Source organism: Drosophila subobscura, chromosome dot (assembly GCF_008121235.1).
Source record: "Drosophila subobscura isolate 14011-0131.10 chromosome dot, UCBerk_Dsub_1.0, whole genome shotgun sequence".
Lineage (NCBI taxonomy): Eukaryota > Metazoa > Arthropoda > Insecta > Diptera > Drosophilidae > Drosophila > Drosophila subobscura.
Window position 1 is genome coordinate 806939 of NC_048535.1, and position 20420 is coordinate 827358.

At 39.7% G+C, this 20420-nt stretch overlaps 2 protein-coding genes across 5 annotated transcripts; one reads left to right on the plus strand and one right to left on the minus strand.

Annotated features, from left to right (window-relative positions):
• The first annotated feature begins 248 nt into the window (after window positions 1-248).
• LOC117902956 lies at window positions 249-8063 on the plus strand. 2 transcript variants are annotated; one of them, XM_034814593.1, is made up of 5 exons: window positions 249-266; window positions 6608-7223; window positions 7254-7428; window positions 7485-7658; window positions 7841-8063. In XM_034814593.1, exons 2-5 carry the CDS (start codon window positions 6976-6978, stop codon window positions 8015-8017), a joined length of 774 nt encoding a protein of 257 aa, XP_034670484.1. In that variant the 5' UTR covers window positions 249-266; window positions 6608-6975; the 3' UTR covers window positions 8018-8063. The 2 variants fall into 2 exon arrangements, with proteins under 2 accessions (XP_034670484.1, XP_034670485.1); XM_034814594.1 differs by lacking the exon at window positions 249-266 and having other exon boundaries at window positions 6591-7223.
• Window positions 8064-8214: 151 nt separating this feature from the next.
• Window positions 8215-19893, minus strand: LOC117902953 (tau-tubulin kinase homolog Asator). 3 transcript variants are annotated; one of them, XM_034814580.1, is made up of 14 exons: window positions 19781-19893; window positions 18362-18884; window positions 17910-18275; window positions 17451-17840; window positions 17179-17382; window positions 16898-16966; window positions 16508-16834; window positions 15595-16434; window positions 15127-15275; window positions 11297-11441; window positions 10562-10961; window positions 10099-10431; window positions 9292-9391; window positions 8215-9211 (listed from the first exon to the last, which is right to left on the minus strand). In XM_034814580.1, the coding sequence occupies exons 1-14, from the start codon at window positions 19867-19869 to the stop codon at window positions 8962-8964; spliced, it is 4185 nt and encodes a 1394-aa protein (XP_034670471.1). In that variant the 5' UTR covers window positions 19870-19893; the 3' UTR covers window positions 8215-8961. The 3 variants fall into 3 exon arrangements, with proteins under 3 accessions (XP_034670471.1, XP_034670469.1, XP_034670470.1); XM_034814578.1 differs by having other exon boundaries at window positions 9796-10431; window positions 19781-19892; XM_034814579.1 differs by lacking the exons at window positions 11297-11441; window positions 15127-15275 and having other exon boundaries at window positions 8962-9211; window positions 9796-10431.
• Window positions 19894-20420: the final 527 nt, after the last annotated feature.

Sequence of the window (20420 nt, forward strand, 5' to 3'; positions counted from 1 at the left end):
ATATTAAAGAGATTGTCAAAATCGGGGAATATGATTTTCCTCGGTGTATTTATGGTATACTTTAAAAATGAGATGGGGTATATTTGGCAATATTTTTGAGGGCTAGGCGGCATATTCTATCTTTAAATTATCATTGAAAAACTTTTGAGATAAAAAGAATTAATCGATCTTTACACCAAAACCAAAGAATCGATGAAATCGATGTTTGAATCGATTTTTTCCCAGCCCTATTGTTTAGTATATAAGTATAAAAGAATTCGGTTCTGGTAATAAATAATAATTTTAACAAAATTTGTTCAACCTTTAATTTTATGTGACCACCAAGCGTATCGTAGCATTGAGAAGTTCCGTCTGCTTGAGTGCTTCTCCGCAACGCAACTTCGTCGTCTTCTATTTACATACATTGTACATTTGTACATACATAGATACATATGTGCGTATGTACATGTGTTTGAATATAAAAGGGTCAATTTTGTTATCAGTTAATTATGACGTTGTTTCGCACTTCAACCCACCGAGATTCATAGTGTTATAGTCTTTGTAACTGGAAGTCGAACTCCAAGGCCAATTATGGTATAGCCACGTGTAGTAAATATATACAAAGTTCAGTACATAGCGTGTGCAACTCAAACAACTCAAAATGGTTGTTTGATGCTAGAGGGTAAGCTGAGTGCAGCGATCTTCCTTACTGATTTTTTTTATACCCGGTAATCAAAGAGTAAATAGGGCATATTTTATTTGTGTAACGCACTGAAGGAAACGTTTCCGATCCCATAAAGTATATGTATACATATTTACATATACATATTCTTGATCAGCATCAATAGCCGAGTCGATAGAGCCATGTCTGTCTGTCCGTCTGTCAGTCCTTTTGCGCGCCTAGTACTCAGAGACCATAAGAGATAGGACAACCAAGTTTTGCATCCAGACTTCTGTACGCTCCCACTGTTACATATGTATTTCAAAAATGAGCCCCGCCCCTTTCCGCCGCCACAAAGGGCTAAAATCTCCCATAGCCCCCATTTTGAAGATAAAAGAAAACAAAAAACGATATTCCGTAAAAAAGGTCTATACATATCTATCAGATCACAGAATTGTGATCCGATTGGATCATTATTATAGCCAGAATGAAGAAATTAATTTGCAGTAGCTGAACCATGAAGCAACTACATATAAAAGGAGATCTCGTTGGTGGCAGAGTTACTCGCTGGTTCTCCTAATTCTCAGTGCTCGTTTGCTTGTTTAGCTGTGGCAAACTATTAAAATTTAAATTATGAAACAAGTATTATGTTTTTTCACATTGCCTTCAAATGGTTAATCAGCACACTCCATTGCCGTTGCCCTCACACTTACAGCGAGAGCCCGTTCACTCGCACGTTTCCCTATTTTTTGCCGACGAGACCTCCTTATATAGTTTCTTTATGAGCTAAACCTACCCCGTCCCGCAGCTTTTTTTTTTCTCATCCACACTCTGCTTTGTGTAGTGTGCGGCTCTAGGGTAGGGGGCGAGCTAAAATAGCGTGTTGGCGTGAGAAGTGATGTGGTGTAGATGTACATACATAGATAACAGATGAAGGAAAAATGTAAAATTTGAAAAAAAAATAAATAAACGCTAAGGTACAGATATAGTACTGAGTACTGAGTAGCGTCTCACACGTCCCTTACCGTTATAAGATATGCCTGTGTAAATGTATTCCTTTTTAGATAGGTGTTGCTAATTTGTTTTTCCTTTTGTTGCATTTCTGACAAACGCCCACGAAATCGGCTCAATCTACTCAGGTTAAATCGCACTATGAAACAGCGTTTTTACGCTTCGAAGCAAAACTAGATTTTTTTTATAGATTTCGGTTTTTGGGAATTAAATGTACATTATCTTATTATACTGACCTCAAACATTTTAGTTTAATATTTGCGTTGTTATACCCTACAAAAAAAGAGTAAATAGTAAATCCCCCAAAAAGGTCGAAAATATGGTACATATGCAAAACCCGTAAAAAAAGATGTGCCATAGAAAACAACGAGAAGGGACGTGTGAGACGCTTCTTAACCGTCACAACTTTTATACCCGGCACTCAGTACTACATCTGCACCTTAGCGGTTATTTGTCAAATTTTACATTTTTTCTTCATCTGTCATCTTCATCAACAACACTGCTCACGCCAACACGCTCCTTTAGCTCGCCACCCTCCCCTATAGACACACACTGCAGAGTCGCGGCAGAGGCAGAGGCATAGGCAGAGACGTGTCAGGGGCAGAGGCCATAAACAGCGCGAAGCAGAGTGTGAATGCTGCGGGACGGGGTGGGTTTGGCCACTGCAAATTAATTTCTTCATTGTGGCTATAATAATGATCCAATCGTATCCCCATTTGGTGATCTGATAGATAAGGCCATTCCCTACGGAATAGGGTTTTTAGTTTTCTGCTTTCTTTAAAATTTTAGATTTGGGAGGTTTTCGCCCTTTTGCGGAGGCGGAAGGGGGCGTGGCTCATTTTTGAAATACACTTGTAACAGTGTGAGCATACAGAAGTCTGGATGCAAAATTTGGTGGCTCTAGCTCTTATAGTCTCTGAGCACTAGGCGCTCATCAGGTCGGACAGACAGACAGACAGACAGACATAGACTCGGCTATTGATGCTGATCAAGAATATATATACTTTATGGGGTCGGAAACGTTTCCTTCTGTGCGTTACATACAACCGTTATTCGCACAAATACAATATACCCTATTTACTCTTCGAGTACCGGGTATAATAATTATAAAGCTTGTTCATAGACCCAAATCTGTCAAGAAAAGTTTGTTTGGTTCGAAGCGGAGAAATGGTGTCCGGTAGGGGAGCAGGCATATCTATCATATCCCTGAATTAAGACGAGATTTGATCATTATTATAGACAGAATGGAGAAATTACATCTAGAACATCTTTTATATATGTACATACATTTATACATACATATCTTTTTATCTATCTAGTATATGTATAAAAGAAAGTCGTATTTGTTACAACACTTATAACTCGAGAACGGCTGGACCGATTGCCATGGTTTTTGATTTGTTGGATTTGTTTCCGTCTCGAGTAGCAGAACATCTTAAAAACAACTTATGGCCTGTTTGTTGCGGCCTTAAAGCCAAAACTTTATTTTTTTCAGAAGACATCATGTGTGTGCTCAGGAATTTGTCTAAAAAGTTCATTTGTTGTTCATTTGTATTTGTTTAATCATATTAATTAATTAATTTAATTTAAATTAATTTAATTTTGTATAAATCATATTACTAACAATGCCGCGTCCTAGAAGATGTAATCTTTCCCAGCGAAATCGAAACGGAGCGCCTGACTTTCATTCGGTTGAATCAAGCTAAATTGCGTTCGGAAGAGTATATCCATTTACGCGATGCAATTGGCACAGAAGGAGATTCAGAAAATGTTGGTCGATTGACTATTTTACCGGCGACATACATAGGTAGCCCGCGTCATTTGCATGAATATGCGCAAGATGCAATGACATATGTTCGTCATTATGGTCGGCCAGATCTGTTCATTACATTTACATGTAATCCAAAATGGATAGAAATGATTCAATTGCTGCTTCCCGGACAAACATCAAGTGATCGACACGACATCACCGCATGTGTTTTCAGGCAAAAAATTCGGTCACTAATTACATTGTTAAGCAACACGTCTTTGGGAATACTCGATGCTGGATGTATTCAATCGTTTCATGTACCGTGTGGCACTATCAACCGACAAGCACCGTGCATGGTCGACGGCAAGTGTTCCAAACGGTATCCACGAAAATTGACGGCAGAGACCATTACAGGCAACGATGGTTATCCATTGTATCGGCGTCGATCGCTCGATGATAATGTTAGAACTGTCACAACTAAAGTGAAAGGAAACGATTTCGTAGTTGACAACAGTTGGATTGTTCCATATTCGCCACTTCTTTCCAAAACATTCAAAGCACATTGTAATGTTGAGTATTGCAATTCGGTCAAGTCAATTAAATACATTTGCAAATATGTCACGAAAGGGAGCGACATGGCGGTTTTTGGTATCCAAACATCCAATACCAACGATGAAATCACGCGCTATCAAGTTGGTAGATATGTAAACTGCAATGAAGCAATTTGGCGTATGTTTTCATTCCCTATTCACGAACGTCATCCCACTGTTTTACATTTGGGGGTGCATCTAGAGAACGGTCAGAGAGTATATTTCACAGCGTCGAATGCTGCTCAACGTGCCGAAACACCTCCAGCGACAACACTGGCCAGTTTCTTTGCGATTTGTCAAAGCGATCGTTCGCACGAACTTTGCTTTACTCAGAAATGCCACGTTATTAAACTTGGAACGCTACATCGAAGAAATTTTAACGTCGGAAGCAAGGCGATGCAGTTCCTGGTCATCCAGATATGCGTTCTACTGATGCTCTTGGTCGTATTTACACAGTTCATCCGAAGAATGATGAATGTTTCTATTTGCTGTTGCTGGTACATGTTCGAGGGCCAACATCATTTGAATCACTGCGAACTGTTAATGGTATCGTGTGCCCCACATTTCGTGCAGCATGTCAAGAGCTAAATTTGCTTGAAAACGATACTCATTGGGACACGACAATCGCTGAAGCAATTATTTCTGCATATCCAAGTCAGATACGCACATTATTTGCTATCATCATTTCAACATGCTTCCCATCGAACCCACGTGACCTGTGGAACAAATACAAAGATAACATGTCAGAAGATATTTTACATCGAACTGGCGTCAGCTCAAGAAATTACGATCTTGAGGTGAATGAGGAGATCCACAACCAGACTTTGCTCTTGATCGAAGATATGTGTTACCTCATGTGCGGCAGTTTGTTAGTTAGGTTAGGAATGCCAGCGCCAGATCGCGGAATGAATGACGCATTTAATAGAGAATTGGAACGTGAACTTGAATATGATCCACATGAACTAATCCACTCAGTTCAAACGAATGTACCTCTGTTGAATCCTGAGCAGAGGGAAGTCTATATTGATAATGCAAATGGCGGCTTATTTTTTTTGGATGCCCCTGGTGGAACTGGGAAGACATTCCTCATGTCATTGATTTTGGCCACTGTACGTGCGAGATCCGAAATTGCGGTAGCAATTGCTTCTTCTGGAATAGCGGCCACATTGTTAGACGGATGCCGTACGGCTCATTCAGCGTTAAAATTGCCATTAAACCTTCAAACTACTGAACAACCGACATGTAACATTTCGAAAAACTCCGCAATGGCCAAAGTTTTAGTAGCATCAAAAATCATCATATGGGACGAATGCACAATGGCGCACAAACGCGCATTGGAAGCACTAGACCGAACAGTAAAAGATCTGCGCAATGACTCGAGATTTTTTGGTGATGCAATGATTTTATTATCTGGCGATTTCCGACAACCACTACCAGTCATTCCAAGATCTACTGCTGCCGACGAAATAAACGCTTGCTTCAAAGCATCAAATCTGTGGCGATATGTAAACTTCAACTGTCTGTAAATATGAGAGTTGCATTATTGAACGATCTATCTGCTGATGATTTCTCGAAGCAATTGCTGACTATCGGTAAGGGCCGTGTTCCTGTTGACAAATCGAGCGGTTTGATTTCATTTCCTCCAAATTTTTGCAATTTCGTATCATGAAAAGACGAGCTTATCAACAAAGTATTCCCGGATATCATTGTAAAAATACAGATGTAGATGACCTCAATCTTATAATTCAAAATCAAATCGTAGGTACTCTGTGTTCATTCAAATCTATCGACTGTGTAACAAACGAAGAAGAAGCCAGTAATTATCCAACTGAATAAACTCCTTGGCTCGGTAGTCATCATGCTTAGAAATTTAAAGCAACCAAAACTGTGTAATGGAACGCGTTTGGTGATAAGAAAACTGATGAGCAATGTGATTCACGCGTCGATACTTAAAGGAAACTTTAAAGATGAGGAAGTTCTTATTCCAAGGATTTTGATGATCCCAACGGATATGCCCTTTGAGTTTAAACGAATTCAATTCCCGATTCGTCTTGCCTTCGCCATGACGATCAACAAATCACAGGGCCAATCATTGACTATTTGTGGCCTCAATCTGGAAAATGCATGTTTTTTTCATGGTCAATTGTACGTGGCATGCTCACGTGTCGGCAAGCAATTCTCCAAGATCTGCAGCAAATGCTTAATGAACATCATGCATTGGTCAGGCTGTTCAAGACTGCTTTAGAGCGCATGCCAAGTGATTGCAATTCGGTCCAGTCAATTAAATACATTTGCAAATATGTCACGAAAGGTAGCGACATGTCTTTTTTTGGTATCCAAACATCCAATACCAACGATGAAATTACGCGCTATCAAGTTGGTACTTTTTTGTTTCTATCTATATAAACATATTATTTTGTACCATTGTTTTAAGTTCATTAAAACCTAAATTAGTTCAGCTAAAAATTAACACGACATTCATTGACTGTTAGGCGGTGCGAATTTCGCCGGGTCAGCTGTGTATGTACATATATAAAAGTATACAAGTTGTGACGTACGACTCCTCTCCCTTTCTAAAAAAAAATGTTTTGATCTGAATCAATTTTTTATATACAGGCTGAATGGAAGGGTGATCCGTTTCTGATAACAATGGGATGGAATAAGCATGCATACTCAACATTACTCTCAAATTTAGCTGCGGCCACAAAAAATCTTTTTTCTGAATATTCCGCGGCAATGCATATGTACATATGTATGTGCTTATACATAAAATGTGCAAAGATGAATATGAAGATGATAGTTTATTGAGCTATTTTATAAGGTGTTTAACCATACATACATATGTACAAATGCCTTCGGATCAGATAGCCAAGAACTTTGTATCATGCTCTGCACAACATAGATCCCCTATTTGACATTTTAAACAACAGATGTAACTGTGACTTGTCTGTCACAGATTCTAAGTACGTGGAAATAGCTCGAAAATGTATAAGTGGAATCTTTCGTGTCGAAACGAGCCCTTGACATTTGATTGCAAGCCAGGAACACTTCAGGCAAACAATCGACTTCCGAAGGAGCTAAAACAAGGCCAACGCACGGAATATAAGTCGCTTTCGTATCCTGACAAGAGCTTTATCTGTGCAACTAACAATCGGAAATACTACGTGGATACTACGGAAAGCACAGGCAGATATCTAACTGATGCTCTAGGTTTATATTCAAGTGGAAATTCTTATATTTCTTCTGATACAAAAAACAGAGATGCGTTTGAGTCGAGAGAACAGAGTCAAGATATACAATCACTGAATTCTGGAATTGATGGAGCCAAACAATTTTTGGCGCAAAGTGGCATTTTAGGGACAACCAACTTCAGAAGTTCTTGTGATTTAATAAGGAAAACTTCAAGCATTCATATAGATGCGACTTTGAGGGACCAGGTCAGTGCGAATGTATTTAAAAATGTTTACACTGACAACGCAAGCCTATTTTACAGATAAGGAAAAAATCCTTGTGCCTGCGTTCAAGGATTGGTATCGAAAAGAATATACCAAAGAGCTATGATGAACTCATCACTTCACTTCAGCATGAAGTCGATACATTGAAAGGAATCATAGGTCATGGGGAAACCAAAATCATAACTCTTCGTACTGAAATTGGCAAATTGAAGGCAAGAAATTTTAGCATAATTTTATAAATATTATTTATGCCTAGTACGAATCCTTTAAAAATATATTATTTGTTAAAAAATGTATATTGGTGAGGTCTGTCACGCTTTCCTCCACGTGTTTTGCTGAAGATTTTATATCCTAATTAACTTAAATTTGTTTATGTTTCGTTTTATTATTTCAGAGAGCCCTTCAAGAGATAATTCACGTCCAGATGCTAGCTAGTAGCAATGCTAGTGATGTTGGCTTGTCGAGTCGTAAGGGTACAACTATTTGCCTTTTTTTTTTTGCCAACCTGGAAGCGGGTCGAGCAAAAATTGAAATGAAAGATATACATACATTGTTTTCTTATGGACAATAGAAACACTTATATTTAATTTTTAATTAAAAATTACATTTTATTGAGGTTACTTTCAACTATTACATTTAAGATAATAGCGTTAATATTTACAATAAAGAAAAACTGATCGTACGTATATTGAATAAATTAAAATGTGATAGAAAAAACACCTTGGAAAAAAACAACAAAAACTTAATTCCATAGAAAACACTTTGTGTAATGTGAAAGGTGAGCGAAACTTATCGGGTCAATGGTGAACATCAAGGTCACACATTTTTACAAACTGACATCACTGGAATTAAAATTGCAACGAAAACTCCATAGGTAGAGTTAAACGCTCTTGCAAAACATACATATAACTAAATAACAAAGTATAAACTAATTTATTAATAACTGAAATTCACCTACCAATGATTTTATTTGAAAATTTATTATAATACATCCTTGACTTGAAACATTCACAATTAAATTTGTAAGTATTAAATACGGAGATAATTAGATGTCGTTTATCGTTAATGGGCCTCATTAATTGTGAGTTACAGGTGTACGGGTGCGATAGTTCTTAGTCGATCAATATATTTTGATTCTATGTATAAATAACGGAGTTAGGCGTTTCTTTTAAAGCTTATTTTAATATTTTCATTATATTTTGGTTTGGTTACTTTTCCATGAAGTAGACATGGGAGAAAACTTTGTTATTTTTAGTCCGAACTAAGAAAAGTATTTGATTTAATTGTTCATAGATAGCAAAAGAAAATAAATAAAGTTTGTCTATGCAGGTCGAACACAATTTTGATAACTTACATACATTGGTATGTATGTATGTATGTATGTATGTAGGAGCCAATATTTGTGAACTGTACTCATTGCCGTCCTGTCAATGGACTCTTTTAAGAAAATGGTAGATCTCGAAATAAGTCCTGGGGCCAAATTAGTATTAGTAGTATTACTACTGAGAATGTCAATTATTCTATGTTATGCCTATAGCGACGAAGGCGCGCACTATTTTCTATTTTGGGCTCCCCCGGTGGCGGCGAGATGTTACTCTTAGTTTGTTGATCTGTTGAACTTTCACTCCATGTGATATTGTTTAAGTTCGATTCTTCATATTGCTTTGTATTAAAGTGGGCTCCAATAGTTCCAGCCTTTTCTTCACTGAGATCAGTAGATTGATCATCAAAATTTCCTAACATTGCTGTGGGTATGCCACGAGTTCTTAAACGTTATACATGAATATGAATGTATGTGACCATTATAGAGACGAAGAAATGTATTTCAAATTGATAAAAACCTACCGACTGGAAGTGCGGGACCTAGGACGTTGAAATCTTAGCTGTAATTGCGTTGGGTCGGTTATGTACTTTCCTTCAGCGGATTCTCGCCGCCGTCGTAGTCCTAAATGAGATGGTTGGAAGCGAAAGAAAAACACATTAGAAAATAAAACAGAACTCGCGCTTGAATAGGTAGTTACATGGCCAGCTCTTGCAATTCAACATAAAAAGCATTATTACTTCAAATAGGGAGACGCTCTAGTTTTAATAACATATGTATGAGGGAAATATACATACAATCTTCTACATAGATAAACGCATAAAACAATAAACGGTGAAACTAAAATACCACACATACTTAGTAATCGTAACTGAATAGTTGAATAAATCTCAACACAACTTCAATAAAACCATTCGAATCTTGAAACATGTTATAACTCAGGAAATACATGCATCGTGCAGCAGATGCTCGTATTGTCATTGATCAATTAGTTGGTAGGCAAAGTCCACACCGTAAAGGAAACAAACCTGGTGTTAGGTCCGTATTATTAGGAGGATTCTGTAAAACACCAGAGTATACGTCGTGGCGAACAGGAATAGCGTCCATTATACAATTGGGCATGTCAAATGGTAGATATTTTTGGATAAGATGCTGTCCTGCCAAGGACCCGATTGGCGATGATGCGTTTGTGGCAGTATCAGCACCAGCCCATGAAGCACATTTTGATTGGCGCACTGGTATTTTGCTGGGTGCCAAAAGCGTTGGCTCACAGCCACCTTCGGCTCCACCCTGGCCGCAACTCACCCGTGTTATTTGAGTATCTAAATCACCTGTTTTTGCCAAAGCCTGTTCCTTTATGTTACATATTTCGCTATTTCCATTCAGCTTTAGCTTGATGGAATCCACCACATGGGAACTGAGGCGACACGGCTCGTTGGGTGCTTTGTCGGCTGGTACTTTATAATTATTGATTGCATTCGGAGAGGAAGCTTTCATTGCTGCTGCTGCTGTTGCTTTTATTTCATCACAGTTAATTAGCACCTTATCACTAGAATCTTGGCCTTGAATTTTAATAGCAATGCCTTGGCTAGTTGTACTTGGAGTCATCTTAACAGCAGCTGCCAGCGCATCATAGTAAACAGATTCATCCAAATGTGAGGATTCTGAAAGCAAAAATCAAACGAATTGTATAATAATGTTGACCCTGATTGCATATAGTAAAAGATGATAAAATCGAGTTGGTGCAATTGGATTGCATTCCTGGATGCCCAGAAATGTATATTATTTGCATACCTTTGGGAATGACACGAATTTCCAGACGCCCACTAACACAACCATTGTTATCCTGGATCTCTTCACTCACAGGCAAATTACTCCTCTGGAAAGATGTGGTTTGAACACACCAAGGCTGAGCCGCGTTATTGCCCACCAAAGAGCTATAATTTGGTTGTTGTGCCTTTTGCTCGTCAAAAATGTCGGCTAATGACACATTCGGAAGGCTGTTTCGATGTTTCGATTTGGTTTTGCTCTCATTTGACCTATTCGACTGAAACGCAACATTATCATCTTTAGATGATGACGGCAATATCGCCTGCGAAACGATAGAAACAGAAGGTTTTGGCTGTCCTAGCGGGGTGATTTCCGAGAATGTTTCTCGCACGCAAACATTCCTGGCTATATCCATTCGATATACCTATAAAATGAAAAGAATGCCCAAGGGGTGCTTTAGTTCTCGAAGCGGATGGTGCGGGCGTTCATGTCAGTGTTTTTCTCACCACTTCTAACTCAACCTTTTAAATTTTACGTATCCTGTGCTTGTATTAGTTCCAGTGAATACAAACACGGGTGTGTACTACGATGCTAAAGAAGATGCTTAAAATGTCTTCCGGAACGTGGATATGAGTGTACATATCTTGGTTTGGTGCATGCAGGACTCTTTTAATTAGTATACTGATATATGAATGTAACCATTAACTTATTCTAGGAGCGACCACAAAGCCGCAAAATATAAAGTTTTCAGATGCTTACTGTATTGTCAAAAGCGGCTTGCTGCACAGCCGGTGGCTCTAAGTCTTTACGTAATAAATTTCCCATTGCAGGGTCGGACCAGCAGTGCGGTAAAGAGATTTTCAACGTGTCGTAGTTCTCGATCCCGGCTATGTTGAGTGTATATCTATGATAGGGGAAATCAACATTCGCAGAAATAGTACTCTAAACCAATAAAATACATTGAAATTTTTACTAAAATAATATACATATTTATAACCGATCCAAGGTATAACAGTCCCTTCTGTAATGCGCAAATGGAAGACTTTCCTATGCGTAAACTATGCGTATCTATTATATATGGTATATACTTCTAAGTAGATATGTACATAGTAGATACATTTCCTTTGAAAAGATTGTAGATAACATTTACCATCACCTTAGTTAAGCAAATTTGTAAATCTTTCCTTCGTCTCCTGTACCTATATTTAATTTATATTTATTCCTAGTCCATAATTAGCAGATAATTGTTAATGGGAATAAAATAATACAACATACAAAATACATACATATGTACACTGTGTTCGTAATAATGTTACTGCAGCTCCTATAACACTCAAAGCTTTTTTGAGACACTTTCCATCATTCAAATTAAACAAGTGATCTTTTTGTTTTTCGTGATTTTTAACAAATACCCATGAAAACGGCTGTTCATAAAAATAGTAGTGCAAATATTTTATAAAAATGGAAAATAATCTAAACGAGATGGGACGTGTGAGACGCTTCTTACGCGTCACAACTTTTATACCAGGCACTCAGTCCTACATCTGCACCTTAGCGGTTATTTGTCAAATTGTACATTTTTTCTTCATCTGTCATCTACATCAACAACACTACTCACGCCAACACGATCATTTAGCTCGCCACCCTCCCCTAGCGCAACACACTGCAGAGTCAGGCCAGAAGCGCGGCAGAGACAGAGATGTGTCAGAGGCGCAGGCCTCTGCCACTGCGCGAAGCAGAGTGTGAATGAGAGAATGTGCAAAAACAAATATAACCTACTGGACGGGGTGGAATTTGACACTGTAAATGAAACCTTGGCTCGGTCCACTAGAGGAGACCTAAGATTTAAAAAAAAAACTGAAATCAGAAGTTTTTGTGCACTTAAAAACTAAGCTTAATGTGCTCTTAATTTTAGGTAGAAGAAAACCCCGGAAAATTGATTTTGTATGCGAAAAACATACATATGTTTTGGAGGATGGTCGAAGATGGTTGAAGGCAGAACCAAGCTTTCAAAATGAAAATGAATAATGAAAAAAAAGGAATATCGCTCTGTCAGTTATATGATAGTTAATAGATAAATGATTACGTATTATAAAGATGCAAGAAAGCTACGCTCATCGTAATACGACACATGGGTGCACGACTTAAATTACCCAAAACCCATGTGATCGGGTCTGTATCAGAGTGAAGAAAAATTCTTTTTACTGCTGAGAGTAAAGTTATATAATTTGGACAGATAGGCTCCAAAGAATATGTTTTGCATTCACAGAAATCCGATTTCCACCCAAAATCATAAAAAGGGATCAAGGGGCTTTATGAGCCCTAGCCCTTTTAAAATAGCGAGGAAATATAACATTCATGCTTCTAAAAACGATCCTTTAAGGATAATCATCTGAAACAGTCAGGAAATCTTGATAAAAATTAGATTTCATCAGAACAAATCGACGTTTTACAATGTCCAGCTCAGTCCCTGGACCGAAATCTCAGCGAAATCTTATGGAGGAATACCAAATCCATTATTATTTCAGCAAGTCCGTTATTAATTAAAATCTAAATCGAATCTAATAATGATTAAAATCTATATATTAAAATTCAAGAAACAAGTAGAACATGAAACATAACCTAATTTGAGATTCGTCTTTATTTTCGATTTCATGAAAAACGAGAAGGGACGTGTGAGACGCTTCTATTTATACCCTGTACGCAGTACTACAGCTGTACTTTAGCGGTTGTTTTCAAATTGAACATTTTTTCTTTATCTTCTTCTGTCATCTACATCTACAACGCTTCTAATGCTAATTTGATCCCCGATCACCAGATTGGCTTCAGGCGTGGTCATGGAACCCCGGAGCAATGCCACAGAATCGTCCAACGTATCCTGGACGCTTTTGAGTGCAAGAAATACAGTAAAATAATACAGAGTGTTGTAATGCTTGATGTTAAACAGGCATTTGACCGAGTCTGGCACACCGGGCTACTCTTCAAAATCAGGAGGAATCTACCGCAGGCCCACTACGCGTTCCTTGCCTCATACTTGGCTGACAGACAATTCTTGGTGAAATGCGGAAATGCGAGCTCAACACTGAAGAGCATCAGAGCTGGCGTCCCCCAAGGCAGTGTGCTCTGCCCACTGCTTTACAATCTTTACACTGCAGACCTGCCAGTGATTGAGAGCCCCTACCTACTTATCGCCACCTACGCTGATGACACAGCATTCGTAGCCACCGCTGATACACCGGACGAGGCCTCTCAAATAATGCAAGCAGAGCTGGATTTAGTCAACAACGGGCAGAGGAGGTGGAACATCGCGGTCAACGACGATAAGTCCACAGCCACCACATTCGCGTTAAGGCCGGGTAACTGTCCAGCTGTATACCTGGAAGGGGTCATTATCCCGGACGAAGAAACGCCGAAATACCTTGGCATGACACTAGACAGGAGGCTAACCTGGAGGGCTCACCTGCTTAAGAAAAGAAAGCAGGCGGATGACATGCTGAAGACACTCTATTGGCTGATTGGCCGCAAAAGTAAACTCAACCTGCGGTCGAAGCTGCCACAAGGCCTACAAGGCGATCATTAAACCCATATGGGCATACGGCATACAACTGTGGGGAACTGCCAAACCAAGTAACCGGCGGATCATACAAATTTTCCAAAATAAAGCCCTCCGAATTGTCGGTAACGCACATATTCATCACGACAATGCCACAATCCACAGTGTCCTCAACATACCGTGGGTAACGGAAGTGATCACTGAGAGTAGCACCAGGTACCTCACACGTCTGTACCAGCACGATAACAACCTAGCTTTTGGCCTGCTGGACAACAGCACAACCACAAGAAGACTTAAGACCTCCCCTGGAACTAAGCAGCTAGAAATTAACAAAACTATTCATAATAACATAATTATAAGATAACTGAAATAAAATTGCCAAGTACCCAAAGAGGAAATTTAACAATTGTCTGCAAAAGACAGATCTTAAAAAAAGTTAAAACACGGCTCAAAAAAAAAAAAAAAATTATGAACACAGCTATGTACATATGTATGTGTGTATGTACTGTATGTACACAGTATGCGTGCTCAGTGTTAACCCAGCGACTTCGATCTGGATATTCGTGCCTCTTTGGGGCGCCAAATATGTTACCTTCATTTTCCTACATGCTCTGAACAGGATTTCTAGTATTATATGGTAGGTCGGTGAGTTTTCAATATTATTCATTTTAACAATAGTAATTGAATCTACATACATACATATGAAAACAATAAAGCTTTCTGGTGAAAATCAAAATGTAGTACATTTCGATCCTGTTGATGCCCAAACACTGAAACTCACATCTGGGGATGCATTTACCACTGATTCTTTCTGTTAAAAGGCAAAGAAGAGAGGAAAGCACAGACGGACTGGGAAGGGAGTATGCGTATAATCACTCGGATTGCCGTTCTCCTCGAGAACAGATTTAATTTGTGGGGTAGTAGATACATATGTACATACTTATGTATGTACTTACATTTAAAAGCATTGGGTCACTTTCAACATACCAAGGTTATAAATATGTATGTATTGATTAGCCATCGGTTCAAGACTCACCTTTTCAGCCTGGATTTTGCGTCTTGGGACGTTTGGGTCTTTGGTGTCTTGGTTGAATCAGCGACGGCAGTTAGGGAAAAGATTGCAGCTTCATTTAACAGTGGCAATGAAACATCCCCCTTAATCAATTGATCCAAATTGGGTTGCGACTGTGAGGTGAAATGTAGTTTGTATATTTTACACATGTTTATCTTAGACTAGGTACCACTAAATTTTGGTACAAAAAAAATTAATAAACAAACAACAATCTTCCTAGTTGAATATAAGATATGGGATGCACACAAATTTTAGTATCTTATTAAAAGTCAATTAATAATAGGATATTCGCAACCATGTTTAGCACTGAAACTGTTAATGTTACAGGAAGACATTTTAAGCATTTATCGTTAGTCCGAACGCGATCCCTGACATTGGACATTGGAAACTAGAACTCCCATCTTTTCATGATTAGTTTACATTCCAATTTACCTGTGGCTCTCTGTTCCATTCGTTATCGGTAGTATCCTCAGAGTCATCAAACTGACTTTTCCATTGGGAAGCAAGAGTGAGCGCTCCGCCCCTTGTTACCTGTTGTAATGCGGACACATTTTCATCGTCTATCAATGCGAACTGAGTGACTGAATGGTCGCCGGTAACACTGCTTCTGGCTGTGTTGCTGCCAGTTCCTGAACCAGCTGCACCTGCTGATGCGCTATTTATACGCTGAATCGAATTGGAAGCAGCACCCGAGGAAGACGGACGTAAATTGGTGGATGTTGCTGAACGGCGATTGACCGGCGGTACGCCAACCATGCCAAAAGACTGACCGCGCTGGCATATGGCAACCTTAGAGGCTGTGCTTCCTCCTCCGCCTGCTCCTCCACAGAAAACTAAAGCATCCTGATCATGTGTTACTGACTGTTCATCTCCTTGCTGGCTTTGGGCCCCACCAAGTGTAAGATCATGCACGCTCATAGGTGGGGCTGTAAGAACACGGAGGCGGCCATAGGTTGACTTTAGATCATCCACAGATCGCTTGCTATCGCTGCACTTTTCTGATGCCAATGCTTCCAGTTGCTGCTGTTGCTTATCAGTATTGCCACTTGGGTTTACATTTTTCGGTTGCGATGGCGGCAGCTGCTCTCCGCCGCACTGTGGTGTTCTATGGACACCCTCAGAAACATTTGTCTCGACGATCTTCTGGTCTTGGGAGCATTCCACTGCAATCAGTGCGACTTCTATATCAACATCTCCTTTGCGCTCTCCCTCGTCGGTCTTCTTCGTTTGCAATAGCTGAGTGGCTGCAAACTTATCTTCCAGATGTGGATACTGTAAGAAATTAGTTGAATGCAACTGAATTGAACCGTAACTGTAACTGTGGTTATTGCTATTGCCTTCTTACATAGACAGGAGCAGAGTTGTTTTGGTTTGATGCAGAAAAGGATACGGTTCCGCTGTGGGGTTGGCAGTTCTTCGCATGAATTACTGAATGTGGTGTCTTTATCGGTGCTTCATGGTTTCCAACACCAACCATTGATGACTTGATTAGTGAACTGGGGAGATTCGGCGTAGCCATCGCGGTGTTGGCAGACTGTGGTGGATTTTGCTGCTGAAACATAACTTTGGGTAGGGTATTTTGATTATTGGCTGGGTTGCCATGCTGTACGGATGCCTCGGCTTTGGCCTGTGCTTGGGGAACTGATGACGTCGCATTGCAGTTTCTGTCAACCTGTTAACCAATTTCAAATGATTATATTGCGCTCCTTCGAATTAAACGGCGTCGGCGAAATACCTTATCTTTCATATGCAAAGGCTCTGTCGCTGCTATCTGGGCGGTATCAACATCAGTCCGCTTTCGAACCTTTTGAAAATGCGACAAAACATACAGGGAACAATTAATAGCAAGCATTAACAATTGTAAGGATGGTGTAGAGTCAGATCACCTCTTTCTTACTTGGATAAGTAATTTGTAATTGAATTATTTGTAACCAAACGTAACAAATTTATATTGCACAGACTCGCTACGCCGATTGAAACAAAGACTTATAGCAAGTTACTGAGCTATGGACTTACGTATTCAGTGCCGCTCGCGTTAGAAGCAGCCACTGTCATTTGTGTTATATTTCCGTGGATATAATCATTCTTGGCAGGCACTAATGCGTTGCCACTTGTATTGATGTTGCCAATTGATGAAGTGTCCACTTTTTCCCAATCATATGGATCAGCCTCTTTGACGCCGCGTCTCTTCATGCACCGCTCAAATAGTCCAATAAGCATCTGAAAGATAAACACATTTATTATAGTTTTCCAAACACTATTCCACTGAAGTCCTAGAGTTAGCTTACCGCGTAGTCCGGTCGGTCCGCATAGGTGAGAGACTGTATGTGCTCCAGGAATTGCTTTAGATCTGACGGCAAATGCTTCAACAAAATTCTGTGGTCGTATTTCTCCTTTGTTAGGCCTACTTGTTCCTTGTCTTTTATCTTTCGCCACGGCAACTGGCCGTTAACAAACTCCACGAGCATATAAAACAGTGACCATAGATCATCGTGACGACCCATTTCTCGATTTCGATGAGCATTGATGGATGCATAGCGAACTGTGCCGCGGAAGCCAGCTGCAGCTCGGGGACATCTCACCTCGCCGGTGCCGGTGGTGTATTGCCGAGCCAATCCAAAGTCCAGCATATAGACCCGCCGGCAGTTATAGGGCAAACGCCCGACGGAGAAGTTACTCTAGAAGAAGAAAGATACGATCGTTATTACATCCAAATTCGATTCTTCCGGTAAAAGCAATTAGATTACCGGTTTTATATCACGATGAAGGAATCCCACAGAATGTATCGATTCGATGGCCTTTAAAATTTGTAAGCCTAACCTAAGTGTTGTACTAAGCGAAAATGCACCACGCGGCTGAGCCCTCCGGAGCTCTGCTAAATTCTTTCCTTGAAGTTGCATCACCACGTAATTAAATCTATCGTTTCGGCCGCATCCAATGAAACGGCACACATGCTCCTTTCCCTGTAGCTTTTTCAAAACAGCAACTTCCATTTTGAGCACCTGCTTAGGCTGCCTTGCGGATTCCACTTTGAGTGCCACTTGTTCACGTGTAATAAGGTCTTGCCCTTCATAGATTTCACCAAAACCACCGCCACCGATCTTTCGAACCACCTTTAAAGGTTACAAAGCGATTTAAATTTGTATGTACATAAATGGTAAACACAGAAAAGAAAAAAATGCGGATATTGGCGACAAACCTTCCAACGCTCCTTGACAACATGGCCCGGCTGTAAAAGATCCTCGGAAGTCATCTTGCAAGACTCTTTTGGAGGTACTCCTAGTGCGTGTCTGACCTTTTCAGCTGTGGTTGCTTCTTCTACCTGCGCTGGAGCAGGGTCTGGATTTCTTGAAGATGGCACTTTGAAAGTCACTCTGCCTCGGCTTACTCCTCCTAAGCGATGCTTCGCTGGTAAAGTCGCCGATCGCTGCAAGACATTGGGATAACGGTGCTCCTCTGACGCTTCTGTGTCCACAACAACACCACTGCCCGTGGCCGTGCCAGTCCTCGGCTGGACTCGCTGCAAGATTTGGCCTTGCAAAATATTTCTTGCGAGAGGCGGTTGTGGTGGTTTCGACAGTGGTGGATGCAACCGCAAAATGTGGTTATTCTTAGGGCTGGGGTGGGCAATCCCTTTGTGGTTGGGACTTATGTACTGCTCCTGGTTCGGGTGTTGCTGATGTGAATCATGATCTCCTGACGCAGCAACATTTTCGTCGTTTCTGAAACAAGGATATTCTGTGTGTAGAACATTATTCCAACAGAGAATATGTTCATTTTTTTTTTAAATCCCACCAACACAGCTGTGTTTTTCTACCAAGTAGTTCAGGTATAGTCTAGAAAATCACCGGATCTAGCTATGCACATATGTACATATGTGCAAACACATGTACATGTATAGATACATACATACATATTTGTACATTTAGTGCAGTCGAGGCGTGGGAGAACAATTATTCTTCCCCACTTGGAGTTTGCTGTCATAGGAACGGAGCACATTGTAGGGAAAATTATTGTGTGCAGGACTTAAAAATACTTTTTTCTTCCAATTCTACATGCTGATGATATCATGCATATGTTAACGTACATCAATACATAGTACATACCACGCGTCCACGTAATGGTTATGTATAACAAGACCTGGAAAATTATCTACTCTCGTTGAAATTCTCGTCGTGCGAAGGATTTTTCCAAGTCTCATTTAAAGCACACACACAAGCACAAATCAGGAGACTTTGTTTTTTCAGTTTTAGAAGGAAAGAGTCGTCCGTTTGCAATTTAAAAATTTTCACGGTAATAAAATACACATATCGATTGGTACGCTTTGACTGCTTTTCCTTCCCAGTAAAGTTTCGTCGTCTAATCGAATTCGTGACAAAGCAGCCCCAAGCAGCGCTCAGGAAATGAGAGAGAAGAGAGGGCTGTGTCTGGTGGTTACTGTTACTAAGTATGACCAGCACCAGCTGTCATTGGGGATTGCGCATGCGTGGTGCTCGATGACAGGACAAAACAGAAAACGCTCCCACAAATAGTTACATGGTCTGCTAAATTTCGGTTCGAAGTTTAAGGTCTGTGCACTTCTTTTTATCGATATATTGATGACAAAATAAACTGTTACCTGGGATTTTCCTGTAAATGCATTTTGGATCCTCCTGGACTTTTTTCCTCCTGTATTGAGTATCGTCTTCTATCACATGAGCTATACATTAGAGCTCCAATTCATAGTTTAATGTTGTAGTCTGAAATATTTTTGTATTGTTTACACTTTTCATGGAATAGCTATTTATATATGGACATACATACATATATGTATGTACATATGTACATAAATACATAGGTAGATAATTTTAAATGTATTTCCTAAAGTTCCTTAAGCTCCTACACTACCTACATACATGCATGTGTGTATAACACACAGAGGTGGCGAAAAAAATAGCAGCCCTGATGGGTACAACAGTCTTTATTGCTTCAAAAAGTTGTCACTTCCTGCAGATAGGAACCAATTTCTAAAAATGTATCCCACAGATCTAAAAAGGATCTGAAGAAATCGTTTCTTTTCAACTTTGCTATAACTGTCCTATTTTTTCCGCCCCAGCTGTATGTTTTTTTTTGTACATGTACATATGTATGTGTGTATGTATTCAGAAAGAAAACTTGCATTTTTTAAGAATTCACTTAAAAAAATTGGTTTTACAGAAATATGTATGTGCACATACATACATATGTACATATACACTCTTTTTTATTCCATTTTTGCA